This window comes from Malaclemys terrapin, chromosome 2, assembly GCF_027887155.1.
Source record: "Malaclemys terrapin pileata isolate rMalTer1 chromosome 2, rMalTer1.hap1, whole genome shotgun sequence".
Lineage (NCBI taxonomy): Eukaryota > Metazoa > Chordata > Testudines > Emydidae > Malaclemys > Malaclemys terrapin.
Genome location: NC_071506.1, coordinates 239918071 through 239944079, shown reverse-complemented (window position 1 = coordinate 239944079; position 26009 = coordinate 239918071). Strand labels below are relative to the sequence as shown.

Below are 26009 nucleotides of genomic sequence, written 5' to 3'. Positions count from 1 at the left end.
TATGAATTTCAGCAAAATGCATTGACAGTAGATGAGGAAAGGATTCTTGCTCTGTTTATTGAGTGTGCGTGACTGAATGCACCCCTGTATTCACACCCTACACAATATTCTAATAAGTTTTGTACACAATATTCTTTTTTTTTTAAAATGTATGAAGTATCATTTGAAAACTAATAACTCACTGTTCAATAATATCATGGTGAAATGTTTGTAGCAACATTATATGTAAAGGTATAAACATAAGCTAAAATTAGGTCTGAAATGTGTTTATCAGACAAGTCTGGATAAACCAGTTTCTGAAAGACAAAGGACAAGCTGATTCCTCTAACCAGCTGTCATCAAAGTTAGATGAACAATCACCTGTCAAATGGCCATTCTTTGGCAAGGAAGTGGGGCAAGAACAAACATCAGTATTTTAGCAAGAAACATGGAAACTCTTCCACCAGGAGCCTCCTTGTTTACTCCTCAGGAAAATGAATTTGAAAGGCAGACTAATTTATAAAGCGAGGAGCAAAAACACCCCAAGGTATCCTCCCCTAAGAAAACAAAGGATGCAGCTACTTGATTTTGGGAGAGATACTGACCTGAAATGTGGTCAGCCCTATTGCTGGGAGCATGTGGTAGGAATTTAATCTTGAACCAAGTTTAGTTTAAGTGATAGGACTAGAAAGCGTTTGATCTTTTTCTCTCATAATCATTTTTTACTTTAATGCCTTGTACTTGTACTGACCTAAGTTAAATAAACTTATTTTAGTCTTTAATCAAACTATGCCATTCAACTTTGGGTAACTTCAATTAAAGCAGCAAACAGCTGAATATTGTTCCCTTACAGGGGCAATGGACCTAAACTACATGAACTGCCCAGGAGAGGGCTGCACACTGCAGAACACACGGTTTTTGGGGGGGGAAGTTTAGGACTGAGAGTGTGTTGGGAGCACCCTGCACCTGGTAACCAGGAGTGGTGGAAGCCACCTCTGGCTGCAGCTATCTGCAGACACTCAGGGTGTGATGGGCATGCTGTTTGGGAGGGGCCCGGGCCCAGCCCAGGTTAGGTGCTCCAGCGTGAGGAACCTCAGGGCAGAGGATGTTAGCGCCCCCCAATCCCAGGTGCGGTGCCTGCCTCGCTGCTGGGCAGGTGTCGAGGGCAGGAAGCGCCGCTTGGCCACCACCGAGCCCCGGGGAAGGGGTCGGGTTATAACGTCAGCCCAGGAAAACTGTCCCCAGCCGCCGGCAGCAGCAGCCACACGCCTGCCCGCCCGCCCCGAGCCCCGGGCCCCGCCCCTGGCTCATGCTCCGGAGCAGCTGCAGGGCCCCGCGGCCAGGGCGGAGGCGCGCTGGGGGAGGCAATAGGCGGCGCAGCGCGGGGCGGGGAAGGAGGGGACGGCCCGCTGCTGGCGGCTGAAGTGAAGCGGCGCTGGGCTGGGCGGGGGGCGTCCTCTCGCCGTTCGCGGGGGTGTCGGGCACCGCTCCGCGGCGCTACTGGCGCCGGAGGCAGCAGCGGAGGCTCCTCTCCCCTTCGCCGCCGCCGGAGACCCAGTGCTGCCCCGCTGCGCCCGCTCGCTCCATCGCACGCTGTTGTCATGGAGGAGCCAAGATGGCGGCCCTGGCCTACACCCTAGGCAAGCGGGAGATCAACCACTACTTCAGCGTGAGGAGCGCCAAGGCGCTGGCGCTGGGCGCCGTCCTGCTGCTCGCCGCCTGCCACGCCGCCTTCCGCCGCTACCGAGGTGAGGGGAGGACACGGCGCTGGGAGCCCCGCGGGGGAGGAGCCCCGGGACACTGGAGAGCCGGGCTAAGGTCCGCGGGGGGAGCCGGCACCCGCCGCAGCGCCGCGGGAGGCATCCTGTGGGTCGCTCTTCCCCCGCGCCTCCTGCCTTGCAGGGGCACCTGGGTGCTGTCCCCGGCGTAAGGCGCTGCGGCTCCCGGCACCAGCCGCGGGACGGACCCGAGCCCCCCTGCGCAGAACGGGCGCCCCAGGGTCCGGGCAGGGTGGCTGGGTGTCCCGCGGCTGATGCCCGCAAGCTGGTGTCACACCGCTTTGAGGGATGGGGATGGGGGGTGGCTCCTAAACTTCGCCATAGTTGAGCATCATCTTCCTCCCCCCGTTACTTTTATCGGAGCCGAGCTGTTCGCACGGACTGTACCTACTAGGGCAGCGCACGACGGGGACACCTTTTGCCTGGGGAGGGGCTGGCAGGAGGTAATTGAAATTGGCTGGTGTGTTTAGGCAGGTCCCCGCCCTGAGGACCTGGCAGTCTAGGACGCTCCAGTGTAAACAGTTAAGAGGCGGGGGAGTGAAAGTAGAAAGCCCTAGCTGAGCCGGCACTGGGAGGCGTGGGGGGGAGAGGAACGAGTTTTGGAGGGCAGGGAATGAATCCGAACTCCCATGGATGCTATTTAAAATGGTGGATGGCACCAGCGTGCTATACACCAGTCCCTGGCTTTGTTCAGATTGGACTAGACAGTCAACAGAAATGTGCCTTGGTCTCAAACACCTTGCAGACTTCTTCTCCTCCTCCCCCCCCTTACAAAACCTGCATAGGTTGCTAGGGTTGCAAGGGATTTACAGTTATGTGTGGTGGTGTTCACCTCTAGGCCACATTTTTCCAGTATAGGCTCAGTCTGTTTCAGAGATGTCAAGGAATGTAATGAACACCCTGTGTGGGTAGAGGTGGGGTAGGGATAGGGTGTGGTGGGGGGGTCTGTGTACAAATCAAAACCAGCAAAATGTCTGCTGTTTTCCAAAAGGTTGATGAATAATCACAGTGTTGGGTTGGATCACAGAAACCCCCTTTGGGCTGCCAACTGATGTGCCAAGACTACTACTGCCCCTGCTTTCCCTGTCCGCTTGGGACTCCAGCACCCTGTCTTGTTGAGCCAGACACACCAGTTTGCTCCAACACAGAGAGACCGAGGGTCAGAACCACGTGCCCCAAAGCTGCAGACTTAACTGAAAGCCACTTAAGAAGTGTTCCTGTCTTTAACACTCAGATACTCAACTCCCAATGGGGTCCAAACCCCAAATAAATCCGTTTTCCCCTGTATAAAGCTTATACAGGGTAAACTCATAAATTGTTCGCCCTCTATAACACTAATAGAGAGAGATGCACAGTTGTTTGCCGCCCCCCCTCACCCCCGGTATTAATACATACTCTGGGTTAATTAATAAGTAAAAAGTGATTTTTATTAAATACAGAAAGTAGGATTTAAGTGGTTTCAAGTAATAGCAGACAGAACAAAGTGAATTACCAAGTAAAATAAAATAAAACCTGCAAGTCTATTCCTAATATAGTGATAAAAAACTGAATACAGATAAAATCTCATCTTCAGAGATGTTTCAAAAAGTTTCTTTCAGAGACTGGATGCCTTCCTTATCTGGGCACAATCCTTTCCCCTGGTACAGCCCTTGTTCCAGCTCAGGTGGTAACTAGGGGATTTCTCATGATGGCCGCTCCCTTTGTTCTCTTCCACCCACTTATATAGCTTTTGCATAAGGCAGGAATCCTTTGTACCTCTCTGGTTTCCCACCCCTCCTTCTAAATGGAAAAACACCAGGTGAAAGATGGATTCCAGTTCAGGTGACATGATAACATGTCACTGTAAGACTTCATTACCCACTTGCCAGCACACACGTATACAGGAAGACTTGCAAGTAAAACAGAGCCATCTACAGACAATTGTCCCGGTTAATGGGAGCCATCAAGATTCCAAACCACCATTAATGGCCCACACTTTGCATAACTACAATAGGACCTCAGTGTTATGTTTCATATTTCTAGTTTCAGATACAAGAGTGATACATTTATACAGATAGGATGACCACACTCAATAGATTATAAGCTTTGTAATGATACCTTACAAGAGACCTTTTGCATGAAGCATATTCCAGTTACTTTATATTCACACTCATTAGCATATTTTTATAAAATCATATAGAGTGCAACGTCACAATCACTCTTTGCTAATTTCTCAAGTTTTCAAGTGAAATTGAAACTGTATGAGGAAGAGAGAACCCTGTCATAGGAGTGGATATGAGTTTCTTAGATAACACCAAGCACTGCTGATCATATAAAACCTTAAAAGATTAAGAAGATTGCATGTGTCTTTTTTGAGAGAAATCAGAAGATTGTGCATTAATAATTTGCTACAGCCAGTAAAAATGTGTTTTATTCCTCTTCTATGCTTATTAAAAACAAACAAACTTTTAATTAATTATGTACTTAAAAGAGCATCGGACTAGATCGGGGTGGGCAAACTTTTTGGCCTGAGGGCTGCATCGGGTTTTATAAATTGTATGGAGGGCCGGTTAGGGGAGGGGGTCGTGGCCCGGCCCCCACCTCCTATATGCTGACTCCTGCCCATCCAACCCCCCTGTTCCCTGATGGCCTCTCTGGGACCTCTGCCCCATCCACACACACCTCGCTCCCTGTCCCCTGACTGCCCCCAGATCCCAGCTGCCCCATCCAACCTCTCCTCTCATTCCTGGCGCCCTCCCCGGGACTCCTGCCCCATCCAACCCCCCTCCTTCCTGACTGCCCCCCGGAACCACTGCCCCCATTCAACCCCCTGTTTCCCCTGACTACCATCCACACCCCCGCCCCCTGACCGCCACCCCAAACTCCCCTGCCCTCTATCCAACCCCCTCTGCTCCCTTACCGCGCTGCCTGGAGCACTAGTGGCTGGCGGCACTACAGCCGTGCCGCCCAGCTAGAGCCGGGCAACGCTGCCGCCACCACCCAGCACAGAGCACCAGGTCAGGCTGGACTCTGCAGCTGCGCTGCCCCAGGAGCTCACAGCCCCGCAGCCCGGAGCATTGCACCAGCGGCAGAGTGAGCGAGCTGAGGATGCGGGGGAGGGGGAACAGCAGGGGAGGGGCCGGGGCTAGCCTCCTGGGCCAGGAGCTCGGGGACCAGGCAGGACGATCCCGGAGGCCGGATGTGGCCCGCGGGCCGTAGTTTGCCCACCCCTGGATTAGATTGTTGGCTCAGACTTCTTGTATGTTGAGGCTTGCTTCCTAAATCAAGTAATAGGTCATTACCTGATCCTGTAGATAAGGGACAAAAACCTTTATGATTTGCTTAGTCAAATGTGCAGTGCTAAACGTGGAGACAATTAGTCAATAACATACTTTTTCTCTGTGATGGTAAAGACTAGTATTGTGGACTGTTAAAACAGTGAGCATTAGAGTGGGACAAGAAAGGCAATAGCCAGTCACTAGAAAAGCATATGAAAAAGTGGGCAATCCTAAAAATGGGTAAAGACATATGAAGATGGGGGAAATTATAATGTATAATGATCACTACTACTAAACAATATCATGTTCTCCAAATAGGGGGGAATGGAGGTTAGTATAATTTTAATGTTTTTTAACTAGTAATTGGATACTATGTAATTTTTTGGTGACTAACCTGTCCTTTCACCCTTGTCCCTTAGTCCAGTGGCTCTCAATCTTTCCAGACTACTGTACCCCTTTCAGGAGTCTGATTTGTCTTGTGTACCCCAAGTTTCACCCCACTTAAACGCTACTTGCTTGCAAAATCAGACATACAAACGTATCACAGCACACTATTACTGAAAAATCGCTTACTTTCTCAGTTTTACCATAGAATTATAAAATATATCAATTGGAATATTAATATTGTACTTACATTTCAGTGTATAGTATGTAGAGCAATATAAAAAGCAATTGTATGAAATTTTAGTTTGTACTGACTTTGCTAGTGCTTTTTATGCAACCTGTTGTAAAACTAGACAAATGTCTAGATGAGTTGATGTACCCCCTGGAAGACTTCTGTGTACCACCACGGATACGCGTACTCCTGATTAAGAACCACTGCCTTAGTCTGCAGAAATACATGACTACTCACATGAGTAAAGCATGTGTGTAAATGTTCGCTTTAGCTTTTATTGCCTCAATGGTCTTTTTCTGCTTTTGACTGAGGAGATGTTGTACTTGCTAAATGTTTTTGATTAGATTTTGTTTTCCATTGAAACATGGTAAAATTGCTCTGATTGCATGTTTGGAAGAAAAGTTAGTAGGAGAATGATGGGAAATTGTCGGTCTGATTGGCTAATTTTGGCCCTAATCCTGCAACTGTACATGGGAGGAATCTGACAGATGTAAGGGCTTGTCTACATTGGCATTTTACAGCGCTGCAACTTTCTTGCTCGGGGGTGTGAAAAAACATACCCCTGAGCGCTGCAAGTTACAGCGCTGTAACGCGCCAGTGTAGACAGTGCACTAGTGCTGGGAGCTGCGCTCATAGGGTTCCAGTGCTGGGAGCTACACCCCTTATGGAGCTCCACTCCAAACTCTCCCATCTCTCCAAAAGATCTTCTATTGTTACATGTTAACAGAAGTTCTTATGTCTAATGATAGAAGATAGACATCAGATGTTGGGAACACTTCTAGTGATCCCGTGGAACATGCTGTCTTGCTGACCTAAGGAGCTAAAACATCCAAACCCAGTTGCTAGTGTATGTTGAAGGTGTAATCCCATGGTCCGAAATTATCCCTGTGTTAAAAGGATTATTTTTTGTATGGATGTATTCTTGGGATTCATGAGTATTTGAGATTCATCCTATTGGTGATGCATGGTATGTGTGAGAGAGCGGAGATTGTTACAGTTGCACATCATAATAGTGGAGTCTCAGCTTTGTTATAGTTAAGGCTCAGGGCAGGTCTACACTTAAAAAGCTGCAGCTGCGCTGCTGTAGTGCTTTAGTGAAGACTCTACTATGCCAGTGAGAGAGCTTCGCTTGTTGGCATAGTTAATCCACCTCTGCCAGAGGCGACAGCTGTGTCAACAGGAGACGCTCTCCTGTTGACATAGCGCTGTCTACAGTGGGGATTATGTCAATATAACTAGGTCACTCGGGTGTGGATTTTTCACACCCCCGAGCAATGTAATGACACCAATGTAAGTTTGTATTGTAGACCAGGCCTTAGAATCGCCTACTGTTCAGTGCTCTATGGTTAGGTCTACTCTGCAGTCAGGAGGTGTGATTGTAGCATGTATAGGCATAGGCAACCTAGTCGTGATCTAGTTAGCTCACTAAAAATAGCAGTGTAGTCTAGCCATTCAAGTCTAATTCCACCTGGGACCCTGGGTGTGTACTCACGGGGATAACCCATGCTGCTGCCTGTTCTGTTGTGGCTACACTGCTATTCTTAGCCCTGGTCTACACTACAAGTTTAGGTCGAATTTAGCAGCGTTAGATCAATTTAATACTGCACCCGTCCACACGACGAAGCCATTTTTGTCGACTTAAAGGGCTCTTAAAATCAATTTCTGTACTCCTCCCCAACAAGGGGATTAGCGCGGAAATCGATCCTGCTGGTCGAATTTGGGGTAGTGTGGATGCAATTCGACAGTATTGGCCTCTGGGAGCTATCCCAGAGTGCTCCATTGTGACCGCTCTGGACAGCACTCTCACCTCAGATGTACTGGCTAGGTAGACAGGAAAAGCCCCACGAACTTTTGAATTTAATTTCCTGTTTGGCAAGCGTAGAGAGCTGATCAACAGCGCAGGTGACCATGCAGAGCTCATCAGCACAGGGGACCATGGAGTCCCAGAATTGCAAAAGAGCTCCAGCATGGACCGAATGGGAGGTACTGCATCTGATCGCTGTATGGGGAGACGAATCCATGCTATCCAAACTCCGTTCCAAAAGACGAAATACCAGAATATTTGAAAAAATCTCCAAGGGCATGAAGGAAAGAGGTTATTACAGGGACCTGCAGCAGTGCCGCGTGAAACTTAAGGAGCTCAGGCAAGCCTACCAAAGCACCAGAGAGGCAAACAGCCGCTCCGGTCAGAGCCCCAGACATGCCGCTTCTACGATGAGCTGCGTGCCATTCTAGGGGGTGCCCCTACAACTACCCCACCCCTGTGCTTCCTTCCTCCCCTACCCCTCCCGGGCTACCTTGGCAGTTAGCGCCCCATTTGTGTGACGAATTAATAAAAAATGCATGAATTTGAAACAACAATGACTTTAGTGCCTCTGCAAGCGGAGATCAAAGGGGAGGGGGAAGGTGGTTGGCTTACAGGGAAGTAGGGTGAACCAAGGGGGCGGGATTTCATCAAGGAGAAACAAACAGAACTTTCATACCATAGCCTGACCAGTCATGAAACTGGTATTCAAAGTTTCTCTGATGCGCAGTGCGCGCTGCTGTGCTCTTCTAACTGCCCTGGTGTCTGGCTGCACGTAATCAGCGGCCAGGCGATTTGCCTCAGCCTCCCACCTGACATAAATGTCTTCCCCTTACTCTCACAGATATTGTGGAGCACCCAGCAAGCAGTAATAACAATGCGAATATTGGTTTCGCTGAAGTCTAACTGAGTCAGTAAACTGCACCAGCGGGCTTTTAAATGTCCAAAGGCACATTCTACCACCATTCTGCACTTGCTCAGCCTATAGTTGAACTGCTCCTTACTACTGTCCAAGCTTCATGAGCCATGGGAGCAAGGGGTAGGCTGGGATAGGTGCAACCGCGCAGTGCTGCCGACTGGGAGAGCAGCCTGAGGTAGAAGCCTCCAGCTGGCATGATATTCCAGGCAGGACTGAATCTCCATTAGACGAAACTTAAAGAAGAGAATGACCTGGAGTTATTCCCATTTTTGTCCATGCGTCCCCGACCGACCTCACCGAGGCTGGCCAGGAGCACCCATGTCTGGCCAGGTGCCCCCAACCAACCTAACCAGGGTCGGTCAGGAGCACTCGCGGCGGGGACAATGACAGCTAGCAATTGTATTGCACCATCTGCCGTCCTCAAGGTAAGGGGATGCTGCTCTGTAGCACTGCCGTACCGCAGCTGCCAGGAGACATACCGTGACAGTGAGCTGAATGGGTCCATGCTTGCCGTGGTATGTCGTCTGCAGGGTTAACCCAGGAAAAAAGGAGAGAAACGATTTTTTGCCATTGCTTTCACGGATGGGGGGTGGCCTGACGACACGCACCCAGAGCCACCCATGACAATGTTTTTGCCCCATCAGGCATTGGGGGCTCAACTCAGAAGTCCAGTGGGTGGCAGAGACTGTGGGATAGCTACCACAGTGGAATGCTCCGAAAGTTGACGCTAGCCTCGGTACTGTGTAAGCACACCGCTGACTTAATGCGCTTAGTGGGGACACACACAATCGACTGTATCAAACCGATTTCTAAAAAATCGACTTCTACTAAATCGACCTAATTTCGTAGTGTAGACATAGCCTTAGTGAGCTAGTCTGCTTATGCCTTCGCATGCTGCAATCACACTTCCTGATTGCAGTGTAGTCATGTCCCAAAATCCAGGTGCTGACTCAATTGCCTTAAAAATTGTTGTCCATTTTGGGGTTGTGAGGCAGGGGTAGTGGTCCAAATTTGGAGTCATTTGAGGAAGGGATTGCACAAATACTGTCCCTCCTTCTCTCTTTCTCCCCCCCCCCCCCCGCCCTCTCCCCATCACATGTTTACAAAATCACTTGGTTCTTAAAACATTTACTTGTCCACACCTGGAGCTCAAACTATGGATCTTATCTTCCCTGAACTGATCTTACATGCTCAGGATTTATCTCAGCACTGTACAGTATCCACTGTCCCCCTTTCCCCCTCTCCCCTTCTGGGGGGAGCAAAATTAAAGAAGTTATTGGAAAATTACTACTCCAGATTGGGTTGACCCTAACTAATGAACCAAAGAGAGTGAATTGTGTTTATGACAGGTTTCAGAGTAGCAGCCGTGTTAGTCTATATCCGCAAAAAGAAGAACAGGAGTACTTGTGGCACCTTAGAGACTAACAAATTTATTAGAGCATAAGCTTTCGTGGACTACAGCCCACTTCTTCGGATGCATATAGAATGGAACATATATTGAGGAGATATATATATACACACATACAGAGAGCATAAACAGGTGGGAGTTGTCTTACCAATACCATCAGGGGCTCGTTCACCTGCACATCTACCAATGTGATATATGCCATCATGTGCCAGCAATGCCCCTCTGCCATGTACATTGGCCAAACCGGACCGTCTCTACGCAAAAGAATTAATGGACACAAATCTGACATCAGGAATCAAAATACTCAAAAACCAGTGGGTGAACACTTTAACCTGTCCGGTCATTCAGTGACAGACCTGCGAGTGGCTATATTACAACAGAAAAACTTCAAAAACAGACTCCAAGGAGAGACTGCTGAGCTAGAATTGATATGCAAACTAGACACAATCAACTCCGGTTTGAATAAGGACTGGGAATGGCTGAGCCATTACAAACATTGAATCTGTCTCCCCTTGTAAGTATTCTCACACTTCTTATCACACTGTCTGTACTGGGCTAGCTTGATTATCACTTCAAAAGTTTTTTTTCTCTTAATTAATTGGCCTCTCAGAGTTGGTAAGACAACTCCCACCTGTTTATGCTCTCTGTATGTGTGTATATATATCTCCTCAATATATGTTCCATTCTATATGCATCCGAAGAAGTGGGCTGTAGTCCACGAAAGCTTATGCTCTAATAAATTTGTTAGTCTCTAAGGTGCCACAAGTACTAATTGTGTTTATGTAGCAAGTCTAGGCATCTGTTGAAGCTAGGGCTCTGTTGTCATAGTAACTGGGTAGCTCAAGGTGACATGCTCTGGTCATTGAACCTGAGCCATATGCATACATTCTGAGTTTCAGCCCTACCCTGAGCAGTTTTCAAAGAAATTTGTGTTATGCACATTAGCTGCTTTCTTCCTGCATTCTGCTGGGGCTGTTTTTGGAAGTTTTGCCCCTAGACCAAAGCTTCTGGTTTTAGAGCCAACGTTTTTAAGTGCTGTAAAGTAGAAATACATATTGTGAAGGAAACGAGCATTAATTAAATAGAGGGAAGATGAAAGGCTAATAAGCACTTAGGATATGTCATTTTGGTCTTTGGCTGTTTCCTGAACAATAGGAGTGATTGTGAACAAAGAAAAGCTAGTTGGATTATTTTTCAAGGGGTTAGGGATGTGCGTCAGTTAACATGAGTTGCTCATAACATTTTCAGATTTTTATATTGCGTGTGTGTGTGCAAATCTAAGGAATATGGGGTATTGGAGCAATGGGGGGAGGGGAGGTTGGAAGAGCTCTTGCCCATTGCCATGCTTCATCCTTTAGGGTTGCACTGTGGCACAACTGCTGAGGGTCCAGCACAACCCTAAACTACTCTAACTGGCTTAAACCACCCACATCCATACCCTGCATTTCTGTCCCCACTTTAAAACATGCCCCACTGACTCTTAGTCCCTACACTGTTTCTGTATCCTCTGTCCAGTTCCTCAATCAGTAGGGCCTCCACTGATGCCTACCCCTCCATGGGGAGGAGGGTTGGGGAGGGAGGAATGGGCTGTGCTGTGCTGTACCAGCAGAGAGTTGAGGGATGAACAGATGATACAGGGACTCATTGAAAGGACTAACATCCATCCAGTGCCTTCTGTGACCAGTTTAATCATTGCCCAGGAGTGAGAGTCAGTGAATGGAAATAGCTGATCTGTGGAAGATGGAAGTGCTGAGTTTTTTGTTTTTTGTTTTGTTTAAAAAAACAAAAACATGCATTATTAACTGCCCCAAACCTTTTTTTATGGAGAGTTAATGTTGCGAATCTGACTCATGCTTTTCTGGGCTCATTCTGCCAGCCTACATCAGACGCTTGGTTACATTTTCAAACAAATGCCTCTGTGCTTTCTCCCATGCTATTCCTCACGCTTGGGAAGTACTCCCCATAAATATCTGCACAACTAATTCATTATTCTCCTTCCAAAACCTTTTCAGAACTCTCCTTTGCCACGATGCCTACAAAAAACACATGCCATTGGTTAGGGTGCCAGTGTGCTGGGACCACCGTCTGTCATGTTAACCAAATATTGTCTCGTGTCCTTTTACTCATCTGCCTATATGTATCCATCTGTTGTCTCTTGTCTCATACTTAGAATGTAAGCTTTTTATGTAAGGGACTATCTTTTTGTTCTGTATTTGTACAGTGCCTAGCAGAATGAGCTCCTGGTCCATGACTAGGGCTTCTAGGTGCTATGTTAATACAAACAATAAATACAAATAATAGAATGTTGAGTTCAGCTGTGTTCAAACCTCTGAAAACCAGGAAATACAGAGTTAAGATACATACCACTAAACTAGGTGTAAATCAAGTGGATCAATAGTGAGTGATGAAAGACTATGACAGCAAGGATTTCTGGCTGGTTTCCTCAATGTCACAAGCTCATGCATTTATCTGTGAATGCGTTCTGCTGGGGGATGTTGAGTTTTACTGAATCAGTGGTGCAGGTGGTTTATCTGAACCACCTACATCTGATAAACTATAAGAACCTTAGGAGCAGCCACACCTTGAAAGAAGGAATGAGTTGAGCTTTTTACCTTGTATTTAAATTTCTGTTTAATAAAACCAAATGCTATAAAGTGTGTGCGTGTGTGGACCGTGTTTAGAGCAGGCTGGGAAAGATGCACACATTTAGTAATACAAAAGCAGAAAAACTTTTAACAATTTTTTTTTACGTATTCATGATGTATCTCCCATTAGTTTTCAGTGTCAACAAAGTTCAGTTCTTTGTAGGGATATTTATGATAATTGCAATGTACAGTGCTCTGAAATCCACCCTAAACGCATTGCCAAACTCATCCATTTCATCCTCTGCCACAACAACTTCACATTTAATAACAAATGCTTTGTCCCAACTATGGGAACAACCATGGGTGTTAGGACGGCTCCCCAATGTGTCAATCTCTTCAGGGGCCACCTTGAGGAAGAATTTCTGGAAAAATGCACCACAGAATCAATGATATACTTGAGATACATAGACGATATTTTCATCTTTTGGACAGATGACCTAAGCTCCCTTACAGATTTCCACCACAAATTTTAAACAACTACAACCTCTTTCTCAGACTCTCTAGAATATACCCATAGCAGCATCAATTCCGTGGACATCATAATCCATTTAAAAAATGGTGTGCCACTGCACCCCATATTCTTCATAGTGATGATATGTTATGGTTATAGCATAATTTCGATGAAATTTTATGCAAGATAAGTCATGTGAGGTGTCATTGGAAAAGTTATGATTAGCTTAATATGATTATCCTATCTATGCATGTATCATTTTTGTATCTGAATATATGAATATTGACTGTGTATATGTATTTCAAATGTAGTTACACCTGGGTAACACCCACTAGACAGATGCTTTCAGTCTAGGTAAGTGGTTGTGAAGGGCCTATTCAGGGCAGTGAGCCATTAGGGAGAACAATAGGCCATAGGAGAAGCTTATCTACCACCTGGTGAGCCTTCCTGAGAACACTACAGACAGCCCGTGAGTGATGGCTACTATGACTCTATAAGGACATGTGACCAGGCCACATGATGCTGGACTCCATCTTGGGATGTCAGTATTTTTCCACAGACTGGTCTGGGAACAAAGCTTTGGAACAAAGGGTTCCTGCCATATGCAAAAGCTATATAAGGCAGGGAGTGACATCATCTGTGGTTCTTCACTCCCCACATAAGAAGGCTCCTGGAAACACCTGAGATCTGAAGGAGAGCCCTTTGAAGCTCAAAAGCTTGTCCCTTCCACCAACAGAATAAATTGGTCCAATAAACAATGTTACCTCACCAACCTTTTCTTTTTCTCCCTCTTTCTTTCTTATTCTGAGAACAATGTTGCTACACTGCAAAAAAAGCATATTAGTGACATTTGTAGATTTCACATTTTGCAGGATATAATGTGATATTCATGACAGAGTATATAGCAAAATGTTTGGGACTGAGCTATTATGTGATATTTATGTGATTTTCCCGTCTAAAGCAAGTAGACATGAATTCATTTTGTTACCTATTTAATATTGTGACTAGGTATGATTTGAACTCATGGTACAAGGAAATAATTTTCCATTTGTAGCTGAATTCGCCCATATGAGCTTTTTCTTGATACCTTAAATTTTGTTTTTCCTTTCATAGGAATTCACTTATTTTGTCATGGCTGTACTAATGTGAGAGTGCATATACTGAGAATTTTATTAGTTAATCAATGTAATTTAATAAATGTTTTTGTTCAATCAAAAGGTTTCTCTGTCTTTTGTATTCCTTTATTATTCTCATCTTAAATATGCTTTTTACAATTTGTATGTCATATAACCTTTACATATTTATAGATATATCAAGAGTATCGTTAATACTAAATTTTAAAAAAAAAACTTTTTTTTTTTTTTTTAAATTAGAAGACCAGTAAGGTTGAAAATATCTCATGTTTTCCCAACAACTAGGAAATATAATGCAAAAATGTTTTTTGTTTTGTTTTTTAGCTTTTAATTAAGTGGCATATTACTTTTCCGAAGAATATCCAGCATATCTGAAATATTATTTCAGAACAAAAGGGGGCATAGTTTAGATTGGGTGGGAGATATAACTTGCATAGGATAAGAGAAGAAATGTATAGCATGAGTCATCATTTGACTGCATGCCTTAACTATTCATTTTTGAGGTAAAAGAGCTATTCTGTGAAAACCCTACTGTATTTTCAGGGTGGAGAGATGTAAGTTAGACTCCTTTCATATACACTGTCCATTTTAATTATTTATTAATTTTTTTATTAATATATCTTCACCCAACACTGAAATACATGCAGCTATTCTGTGATAGCAGCACTACCCTATATTGGGACCAATGAGTTGTTGTCTCTAAGTTATACTTAGAAAACTGAAGATAGAGGTTGGGGAAGGTATATCAAATTAAAAACAAACCCTGAGCAATTCTGTCTAATGAAAATTAGTCAGGGGAGAAAAAGGAAATGGGTCCATTCTGTATGCCACCACAGCTACATCATAGCCATGTGAATCTGCTGCTATCTGAGTAAAATACTCTGACAAGAAAATAGCCTTTCTTTATTCAGTGTGCTTATTTCTTCCTTCCTCTTCCATTGCCTCTTGTCAGTGCAGATCCTCAAGTGATCTGTGGTTAAGATCATATTAAGCAATTTGAGCACACTGTATCTCTTTCCTATAGATTTTCCTGTAACTTAGTTATAGAAAATTACTGAAATAAATATACCCTCTAGTTTTCTTCTATCTAGTGCTATGCTATAAGAAACTAGTGTTCAGTTTGCTTTGCTGAAACTCTGCTCTCCATAAAAATTCTATATGATTTTTCCATACTGTGAACCCAAGTTTAAGGTTTAAGCTATTAGAACAAAGTGTGGTGTACATATGTGAGAATTTTGTTAGTTACTGCAGAGGCTGCGATCTCGTCATACTTTTCAAGCTAAGCAGGATTTGGCTGGGTCAGTACTTAGAACACCTCCAAAGAAATCCTAGGTTCTTCATGAAATGGTGGTGATTCATTAGGTAGCCTTCTCTTTGCGTTTGGGGACACTGTACAGTTGGTGTCCTCTTTTGGATCAGATGTACAATTGAGATTTAGGCTAATGATAACCAAAAATCTCGTCGTAGTCTTCTCAAGACTAAGATGGCTAATCCTGATGTCCAGAACAAATTTCAGTTCAGATAACTACATTTTTCTACTGTATAATGCTGCTGTGAACCGCTAAACAACGGGTGCATTTTACCTTATGGATGACTATAAACCAGTGATTCCTAAATAGTTTGTAAAGCACTTTGGAATCCTTCTGGATGAAGGTCTAGTGCCCATGAATATCATTTATTTTTTCTTTTGGGGGAGAAAGTTCAGAACTACTTGTAACTTTTTCAGTATTGATTCACTGGAAAAATATCTTGGCAACAGCAGCAAAATCTTTCCCTTTTCTTCAGGTCCAGGTATTCATAACAATTTTAAAGAGGCCTTATTTATTGGTTTCATACCTAAGATGTTCATTTACTTGAGCTTGAAGAAAAAAAATCACCATCTCTGTAGTTGACCCTTAGTTTGCAACTTTTAGACTGAAGGAGCTGACTGCATGCAGAATCAGAGGCTACAGAGAATTCCTATGCAAACCTCTTTCTGCTGAAACACTGAGATATAATTCCACCTGCTTTAATGTGGTACAGTAATTACATTTTAAGCAAGCAGATACAAACAGATAATCCTGCACATTTCTTTTTTAGACTTAGATTCTTATAAAATGCTTAAAGTATATGCTAAATCTTTACAGAAGAGCATTACATTAGGGTACTAGTACGTTAATCACTTCACATTATGTTGTTATAATTGTAGGATGTTAGGTGGCGCAGTAGATCGATGCTCTGTTCTTTTAACTCTGGAGGTCCAAGTAGTATTCTAGTTCAGGTCACATCCTGCTCCTTAGTAGAAATTATGCAATCATCACCATTTGGCTGTGGACAGAGGAATGTTTTCAGACAGAAGTTAGGTGCAATAAATGGCAAAATTACATGTAGATGTGTGTGCGGGACCTCCTTACAGTATACTTGGCTCTAGTTAGTGCTAATGATTTCTTATCTTTTTGTGGTTCAAACTTCAATTATTTATTTTTTAAAAAATAAAGTAGTTGGTGGTTAAGATATTGCATGATACATTTTGTAGTTGGATTCTAATTCTAATGTAATTTTTTTAAGGTGATGATACATGTGAATATCTTCTCTCCAGTGGGAGATTTCTTGGGGAAAAAGTATGGCAGCCCCACAGTTGTATGATGCATAAATATAAAAATAGGTAAGGATATCACCTTACATTCTTTTATTTTTATTCTGTTCTCTACAGGGGAAGGTAGTAAGAAATCGGTTTACTGGACTGCAGTCTTTTCAGTCCCTATAGCCTTTTCTCTTTTGACAGTCTTCATGCTTGCATCTGATTGTTTTTAAATGGGTTACAGTGAAATACATAATTTATCAGAGATCAGAAAAGGGCCCTTAGTATAAGTCCTTTGTGGCAGATATTCTTTTCATTATATGTCTAGTGCTAAGCATAATAGGATTGTGCTACTAAATATAAATAGATAAAGAGTGGTAGTAATAATTTATACTGCACATTTTGTTTATTATGAAGAATTTAAAGATAGTTCAAGGTGTATCACATGTTTCAAATTGTGATTTAAAGGGAAAATACGATTCTTAGTTATAATATCCCAAATAGTTAATGTATATTCCTTTTTTAGAATTTTTTAATAAGAAAATCTACTATCACTTTTCTCTTCATTTACTTAATATAGAAACCATGACAGATACCTTTATCACTCTAAATTATTCTGTTACTTAATAAAGTTATACAACTTCTCAGTCTTTTTGATTTTTTTCAGCACAACCCAATGAGAAAGAGAGTCCTTTCACGCCTACAGTAATTTGTGTAATCAAATAATCAGGGTGGCTCCTTATTTCATATTTATCCCTTGTTATATGTAATGCATTCAGTATTTAAAAAAAAAAACAATAATTTACCCTTCTTTAGAGTTAGATGTAATGTTTAGAATTTTCTGTATAACATTCAAGATTTCCTTTAAGGAATTGTCAATATCCTCCATTAAATTGATTCCTTAAATAATGTAATATGTTAATTTTGTAATGCTGTTTCTTTTTGCAGTGAAGCAAAAAATTGCCTCCTAGACAAACATATTGCATTTATAGGAGATTCCAGAATTCGCCAGTTGTTTTATTCTTTTGTAAAACTCATAAATCCTCAAGTCAAAGAAGAAGGAAACAAGGTAAGACTGTCTTTTTTCCCCACCAATTTGTCACTTAACTGTAAAAACTTTACTTAATTTCCAGGTTGAAAACACCAGAAACTGGGTTTTTTCTAAGGACTTTGATGTCTGGAATGAGCATTTGTTAGGAAATAATACTACTTGCTATCCTAACATTCAGGAAAGGGAACCATGTAGCATAGTTCTGCAGAGAAACAAATCAAGCACTTGACAGGAAGATTGGGCCCAAGCAATTGTCAGAATGTTTGGCATCCTGAGAAGTGAAGTGGGAAGTTTGCAGAGGGAGGGTTCAGCAGATGATAGTTTTCTTTCCTAGGCTGTTCAACTAAGGTGGCTTGTCCAATGGCAACTAAGTGAGATTTGTTTTTCTGATGAGAAAATATGGCTGTCACAGTGTGTGATGACTTGGAAATCTGTACAATTTATAAATTCTCTGTGAGATTATGAACTCTATGTATCTTTACCAAGCTGCAAACTCTGTTTTGATTGTAGGGACAAGGTGCCTTCTCAGTGATCTCTTTAGCTCCATATTGGACTGAAATGCCAAGGCATAGTGATTGACAATAGACAGTTGTTAAATTGGTATGGTCCTCTATTCAAGTAGAAACATCCTAGACAGTAAGATAATGTCTACCCCAAGAATTGGCTAGATGGGGAGGGGGTCACTTGGTAACAAAGTCATCTAGTATTGGGCTCTGATCACCTGAGGAGGTTGATCAGGAGGTCACCTGACAGAGGGACTGAAAGGTTACAAAAGCTGCTCTGTTGGGAGTTCTTTGGTAATTTTTCACCAGTTTAAGATGCGGGAGACCGCTGCAAGAACTGGATAAGGTTGAGGCAGGTTCCTCCTGTCCATCTAGCTATCTGAACATAGATGGTCCTCCAAGGAAAGAGTGAGCTACAGTGAGGGGCATTGTGTTCAGGATATGTGTTGTTTTCTGTATGATCTATACCAGGGGTCGGCAACGTTTGGCACGCAGCTCGCCAGGGTAAGCACTCTGGCGGGCCGGGCCAATTTATTTACTTGCTGACACGGCAGGGTTCGGCCAATCGCGGCCCCCACTGGCCACGATTCGCCATCCCGGGTCAATGGGAGCGGTAGGAAACCGCGGCCAGCACATCCCTCGCCCGCGCCGCTTCTCGACGCCCCCATTGGCCCGGGACGGCGAACCGCGGCGAGTGGGGGCCACAATCGGCCAAACCTGCCACGTCAGCAGGTAAATAACTGGCCCGGCCCGCTAGGGTGCTTACCCTTGCAAGCCGCGTGCCAAACATTGCCGACCCCTGATCTATATCCTCTATGTATTTGTCATTTTTAAGTAAAGAGCAATAACATGGTAGTATCTGTGTTATATGTTACACCTACCATGTGGCCCTTTGAAGAGGGGAAACTAGAATGTTACACCTTTGGAGTTCTGGGAAAGGGTGTGTTTAAGCTTGAGGGGCGGGGGGAGCTCAGGAGTCAGCAGTGAGACCAGAGGGGCTAGGAAGCTGGGCCACATGGTTGCAGCCTAGACAGAAGATCTGTGCTCCAGAGATGTCCCTAGGGACCCAAAGACAGGGACAGTGGGCTTTGTTCAGACTTCAGAGCCTTAAAACACCCAGGGAACTACTAGCAGGGTCTCCTCATAGCAAGCTGATGACCTGCCAGTAGAGGGAGCCAATCTGATCTATGCCGATGTTTTGTTCTGTTCTTTTAGCCAGTATTAATTCAAATCTTGTTGTAAGTCACTTCTTGAAAGATTAATTGCTGATTTAATCTGCACTGAAATCCTAGATGCATTGACTGATATACAAGTCTGATTGGGGCTGAAATTAAAAATAGCTTTCTGCCTTGTCTTTCTTGTAAATTCCACTGAAAAACAGTTGTGTGTTCATTTTCTAAAGATAAGTGTGAAGCACAGCTTGCTAAGTGGAGCCAGAGATAGACTATATCATTATAGACTATCAGACAGCCAAATCATTAACTTCGTCTGCTGTTCAGGGTTTGTATTCAGCTTCAGGTCAGACTTGTTGTCAAGGCTGATTCCCCATTCTGGCACTTCGAGTGCAGAAGATGGGGGCTATTAAGGACTCTAAAAATTAATACACCTCTACCCTGATATAACGCTACCCAATATAACATGAATTCGAATATAACGCGGTAAAGCAGCGCTCCGGGGGGGCAGGGCTGCACGCTCCGGCAGATCAAAGCAAGTTCGATATAACGCAGTTTCACCTATAACGTGGTAAGATTTTTTTGGGTCCCAAGGACAGTGTTATATCTGGGTAGAGGTGTACTTACCACTCCAGGCTTGTATTAAACTTCCAAGGTTACGGCTTTTCTCTGACCTTGGAGTGGAGATGCTGCCACCACCCAAGTATAGAATCCCTTTGAGAACCCAGAAAGGCGCACTTGGGAATTCCTTCCTGTGGGGTACCCTCAAGCCCTTTCACCCCCCACCCTTCTGGGGAAGAGCTGAGAGGGGAAAAAGGAAATCAGTTGTTGCCACCAGCTAATTAAACAACATGTTCACAAACCTCTTAAGACACAAAAATCCAGTTCTGTTTTTAAAAAAGGTAAACTTTATTAATAAAATAAAAGAAAGAAAATACATCTGGGAATTTAGGCTTTTGCTAGATTTAAAAAAAAAAAAAAAAAACTACAAGGATTAAGCATCAAGAATAGCTTTCTTGAGGTCCAGCTTAAAGATTACAAGCAAAAGAAAAACACTTGTGGACTCCTCTGTGCTAACCCTAAACCATAAATAAATAAAAAGAGAAAAACCTAATTGTGTCTTCCTAGACATTTCCTGATCTAGTTACATACCTGGGGTTCAAATGTGTAGTTTCTAGGTATGATACTAAGGATTTTTCATACCTGGCCCCAAGCTTCTTACAGCATAACTGCAGCCCTGTCTGCCTCTCCCCGGAGAGCAACCACAAACTGACAAAGGGGAGTCGTTTTTCAATTTTAGGAAGTTCTAGCCTTCCCATTGGCTCTTTTGGCCAGGTGTCCACTCACTTTCTTTTACCTATGCATAGCAGTTAGACTTTTTAACCCCTTACAGGTTGAGCAATTAGAGAACAGCTACTAAGAGGGATTTTATAGCTGCTGGCTAGCTGGGTGTCCATAAAAGAGAGCTCTCCTATCCCCTTCATTTATCACACTTGTCAATTATTTAATACAATCAGGGTATTTAAATGCACGATAGCAGTCTGTCTGGCAGGCAGCATGTAATTAAATTTCACTTGTCAAAGCCAGATGTTTGGCTGATTGGATAATCGGAGTTTTCCTAGCCTGGGGGTTGGTGTTGGATTACTTGCCAGAGGTGGGGAGTAGTTTGGCAATTATGAGAGTTTGGTGGGGAGGAGTAGTTAGGTTGGTTCTGAGCTGGAACACCTTTGTGTCAAATGCTTATGAAACTGATGGGGTGACAGTGCATTTAATAGACGTTGGAAGATATCTGAAGTTTCAGGATGGCTGAATAGGGGGAATCGCTGGCTTATGGAGAAAGAATGGGTATATTTGTCTACAGTACCTCAGCTCAGTTTGTGGAGGGAAATTGTACTTGTCCTTTTTGTTTCAGGGATTGAAACTGAAATAATACAACTCAGTTTAATGTTAAAGGAATATTTGTGTCTACTGTAATTAAGGATGCCTAACTTATTCCATTCTAATCTCCTGTTTTCAGTCAGTAAGTTATGAATTACATATTCCAGGCTTGATTTCTGCCTGTGGTGATTTTATTTTTTTCTGGAAACTTTGAGCAAAATTGGTTTAGCTGTTAGAGTACAGGGGGAGCAGGAAAATAGGCATACTAGTGGTATAGACCAGGGAAGTGTGAGAGGAAAATGTTTTGTTTCTATTTCAGTCCGTTGAGAGGAATATTAAGGAAAATAGTGATGTCTAAAAAGGAAAGATTTCAGACTTTTTGAATCATTTGGTAATAGAAAGCTATGGTGTTCCCAGGAGTTACTAGGGGGACATAGCACCATATGCCTGAGCTACATTTCAGTTTTGCCAGCATAGCTATATCAGTTAGGAGCATGAAAAAATCAGTTACACCAGCAACAAAAAAACAACTTTTGCTAGTATATCTTATTTCCTCCGGGAAGTGGTATAAGCTGTACAGACAAAATAACTATTTTTCTGGTATAAACTGTCTCCTCTAGGAGCTGTAAAAAGCAAACACTTTTTAGTGTAGATGAGGCCTTAGATGGGAGATGAGTAGAGCCCTGTGTGGATACAAAACTTGTATCCGCACCCGATCCACAAAAATGGTCCAAGGATATCTGCAGATTTGCAGGGCTCTAGAGATAAGAGGGATCAGTATTTGAACATACGCTACCTTCCAGTAGAACAAGTTTAACTTGTTTTTTATTTTGGCAGCATGGAAACATTCTTTTTGAAGACAAATCTGCATCAATTAAAGTGGTAAGTTTTTTGTGGTAATAAGCTCCAAGCTATAATAGTCAATGTATACTTTTGTATGCTCCCCCTATACTTCTGGTGAAGACAATTAAGGACCTCTTTTCAGAGATACTGATCAGTCACAAATTAAACAGAAATCAATCAGGATTGCAGGTGCTCAGCAGCATTTATGATCGGATTTTTTTTTCCCCCCTGAAGATTTGTATCTTAAAGTTTAGTGAAATCTGAATAAGGTCCTTTGAGGAGTGTGTTTTTCCCCAATCGTTTCCATTATCTTACAGGAGCTTTGGACTCAATAGTAGTGGCATACAATATTAGTCCTCTCATCAGATCTCATAATTGGCTCTTCCAATGGAAGGAGCTTGTGATACTTGGAGCAAGGAATGTGGTAAATGCAGATGAGCTTTCTGTGCCGCCCCAACCAATTCTCTGCCCCGGGTCCACTTTGATTGCAGTAACAGAGTGAGCCAGATGCATCACCAGTGTAGAAGGTTTTTAAAAACACACATACGCACAAAAAAACTTGGGAGTTGTGGGTAGGTTTTGAGGAGAATTCTGTTCTCCTTCCCCATCCCCAGTGGTCTGGGAGTGGGGTCTTCCTCTACAAAGACCTCAGTAGCATTACTTTCTTCCCACTCCTTTCCATATAATTCATCAAGAGAGTGCATGTTGAATGAATTACTTAGGTCTTTGGAGGGAGCTATGATTTAAAAAGGAGGGTCAGTGTTGTGTTCAGGAGAGGAGAACTTTGTGCAAGGCCAGTCTTTCTGCCTTCATTGTAACGTTTTCTTACAGTTCTTTGTATTTTCCCTTTGATCTGACACTGTCTCCACTGTACTTTTTTAGGAGACTGTAGTACCTCTTGATTGTGGAAACAGAAACTACTTATGCTGTCAAGTAGCAGCTTGAGCCTTAAATGGAGAGGGAATAACATTAGCTGAAGTACAAATAAAGTTTTACATAAATCTTTTGGAATTAATTGAGAGATTTTATTTTTATTGAGGAGAATGATTTTAATAAAGTGCAAGTTATTAGCCCTTTTTGTTTCCCTCTGCTCTGTTTTTAGAAGCCAGTAATGTGAAATGCTAGGGCCAAATGTTAGGATTCAACGTAGTTTGAAATCTGGAATATTAAGCTTTCAGAAGATCGGTTTTCTAGTTCAGAGATTTGCAAGATAGCTGTTGCTAAAAGTTGTGGAGAATGAAGCTAGAAGTTAACTAGAATACACTGATGTGATCCTTTGTAAACCTTAAAACATTTGTTTCTGTCCTTTATATTATTGGAAAACTGAGACTCTTCACTTCCAACTGGTTTTAAAGGTTTAGATTCTATGTGAAATCTTGGTTCCATTGAAGTAAATGACAAAACTCCCATTTATTTTACCCTTTGTTCCTGGCTGATTAAGATATCAGATCTTTCATCTATGATTGGTCCATAAAGAAATGAAGCAAAATTTGGACCAGTGTAATTTTCCGTGTATGAAATGTGCAGTTGATATACACATGCATTTTCTGAATGATGAGCTATTCTTAAATTTACTCACAGGTATTAATACATTCGTTTTTCAGGATTTCCTGTGGTATCCAGAAGTTAATGGCTCTATGAAGCAACGTATCAAATCTTGGACTGAGGTGTGTTCTAAAAATATACTGATGTTAGAAAATACCAACGGATTGAGGGACCTAGTCTCCTATTGTTCCATATGCTTAACTCATATTATGTACAAGTTCTGGATGTAGATAAAGGAGAATAATCATTTAAAACATTGAGATCAAGTTATACACTAAGACCTCTGAAAAGATATAGTGTTACATCTGTTATATCAACAGGATGTAGTCACACAGAACAAGCTAACACAAACTGCAGAAATTCACAATGTGGACTCAGAAGTTTAGAGTTCAAATGAAAGTCTCCAAAGAATCCCACAGCTCTGTAATATCTGGTGAACTCTTGCAAACTTGGAGGGGTGCACTGGATCTTATAATTATGCACTAGTTATACTTACTGTTTAATATGATTCTTGTTTTTATGCTATCCAGCATGTCTGGTGTTCTTTAAAATTGCTGGTTAACAAATTACTATACTTAACAGGTATAACAACTTGAACATGTATCTCTCTTGATAATTAGTCAAGTTGTTCACAAATTGACTTTTACTAAAGACTAGTTGCCATTTCTGGGTTTCTTCCTTTGATGATTCTATAATGGCTCATTATGCCAGTCTCCACTGCCCACTTGTTAAATTTTCAAACAAACATCTCTGTGCTTTTTCCCCTGCTGCCCTTCAGGTTTGGGAGGAACTCCTTGTAAATGTCTGTGAAGCTACCTCTCTATCCTCCTCCAAAACCTTTAAAATTGTCCTTTTCCATGATGGGTACAAAACGCTTGACAGCAGTTAGGCTGCTGGTGTGCAGAGACCACGATCCATCATGCTGACTAATATTGTCTCATTGTTTTTCTTGCAACCCCCTCTGTCTCTACCTGTATCTTGTGTTAAATTTAGATTGTAAACGCTTTGGGGGCAGGGATTGGCTTTGTTCTGTGTTAGTACAGCACCTAGCATAGTGGGATCCTGTCCATGTATAGGACTCTTAGGCACAACAGTATTACTACTACTACTAATAATAATAATAATAATATGATTATCACTTAATTATTTAGACAAATTTCTTTTTTTATGGACAAATCTCTTCAGTCATTGGCCACTTCATAACAATAAACATGTCTAGAATATTTATTTCAGCTGCTATAATGCATGTTTGTGTGATTTAGCAATGCATAGCATCTTATGAGTAGATGCCTGGATACCTTTTAAAGAGCAAACTTAAATATTGCCTAATTCAATAAATGATTTTGAACATATGGAAACATAATGATACTTTGCACTTACATAGAACCTTACATCTGAGGATCTCACTGCTTTACAAATTTTTTAGCCTCACAAGACAGCTGAGATGTGATAAAAACAAGGCACAGATGTTAAATAACTTGTGCAATAAATTGAATAGTAGCTTTTAGTGATTTGTGAAAATATTTAGAAGACTAATCTCTCTTTTACTTTGTGTTTTAGGGTTCTATTGCAAAACCTCATGTAATTGTAGCAGGAGCTGCTACGGTAAGCTTTTCATGCAGTAGGCATGTGAATTTACAGGAGAATACGTATGCTTGTAGAAAAGTGACAAGAGGAAGTAGTTACTTTTAATTTCAAAAGGGAAAACATACACTGATTGTCAATCTTCTATTCCAATTGTCTTGTTCTTGTTATAACCAATACTTTTTAAAATATCAGAGTAATATTTGTATATGGATGTGTGATGTACAGTAATATTTGCTCACCGTTTCATTGTTAAAGATTGTGTTTTGGCTTGATGCGTGGATGAAATATAGAATAAATCCTATGAGAAGATAGCCAAGGTACTTCATAAGTGTTTTAAATAGTTGTATTAATAATTTGGCCAACTGAATATCAACTTTTTAATGAATATTATTTTCAAAAAAATATTGACCTTGATAATGGTCCTGTCTGCAAGGTTTTCCTTCCAGGAATCCATTCTTCTTACTTAATTTAAACTCTTCTGTGCTCTGTCGACTGTTGAATACCCCCTTCTGCTGCTGCCAGGAGTCACCTAAGTATCTGTGCTTCCTAAGACTGTGAGTTTTGACATCCTGATTCAGGAATCAGAACCTCAGGGCAAGTCTACACTAGAGTGCTACATCATCACAGCAGCACCGATGCAGCTGCGCCATTGTAGTGCATCTGGTGAAGACACACTATGCCGATGGGAGAGTGTCTGGCACCGACATAGTGTGGGTGTGTACAGTGCTTAGGTCACTGTAACTTGTCACTCAGGGGGGTGGCTTTTTCACACCCCTGAGCAACGTAAGTTACATCATTTTACTTGGTAGTGTAGACTAATCCTCATTCTCTCCCCACTTGCAGTAGGAAGAGGAGTAGGGCCCTTCCCACAATGCCAGGT

General features: G+C 42.6%; 1 protein-coding gene across 1 annotated transcript in view; it reads left to right on the top strand.

The window, feature by feature from the left end:
• Positions 1-1331: 1331 nt before the first annotated feature.
• Positions 1332-26009, top strand: part of CASD1 (CAS1 domain containing 1) — a 55851-nt gene continuing 31173 nt past the window's right edge. Inside the window, exons 1-6 of the mRNA XM_054020416.1 lie at positions 1332-1727; positions 16538-16634; positions 17499-17619; positions 21992-22036; positions 23602-23664; positions 25103-25147. Coding sequence (XP_053876391.1) covers positions 1595-1727; positions 16538-16634; positions 17499-17619; positions 21992-22036; positions 23602-23664; positions 25103-25147 — 504 coding nt within the window. The 5' untranslated portion in view covers positions 1332-1594. The remainder of the gene's footprint in view (positions 1728-16537; positions 16635-17498; positions 17620-21991; positions 22037-23601; positions 23665-25102; positions 25148-26009) is intronic.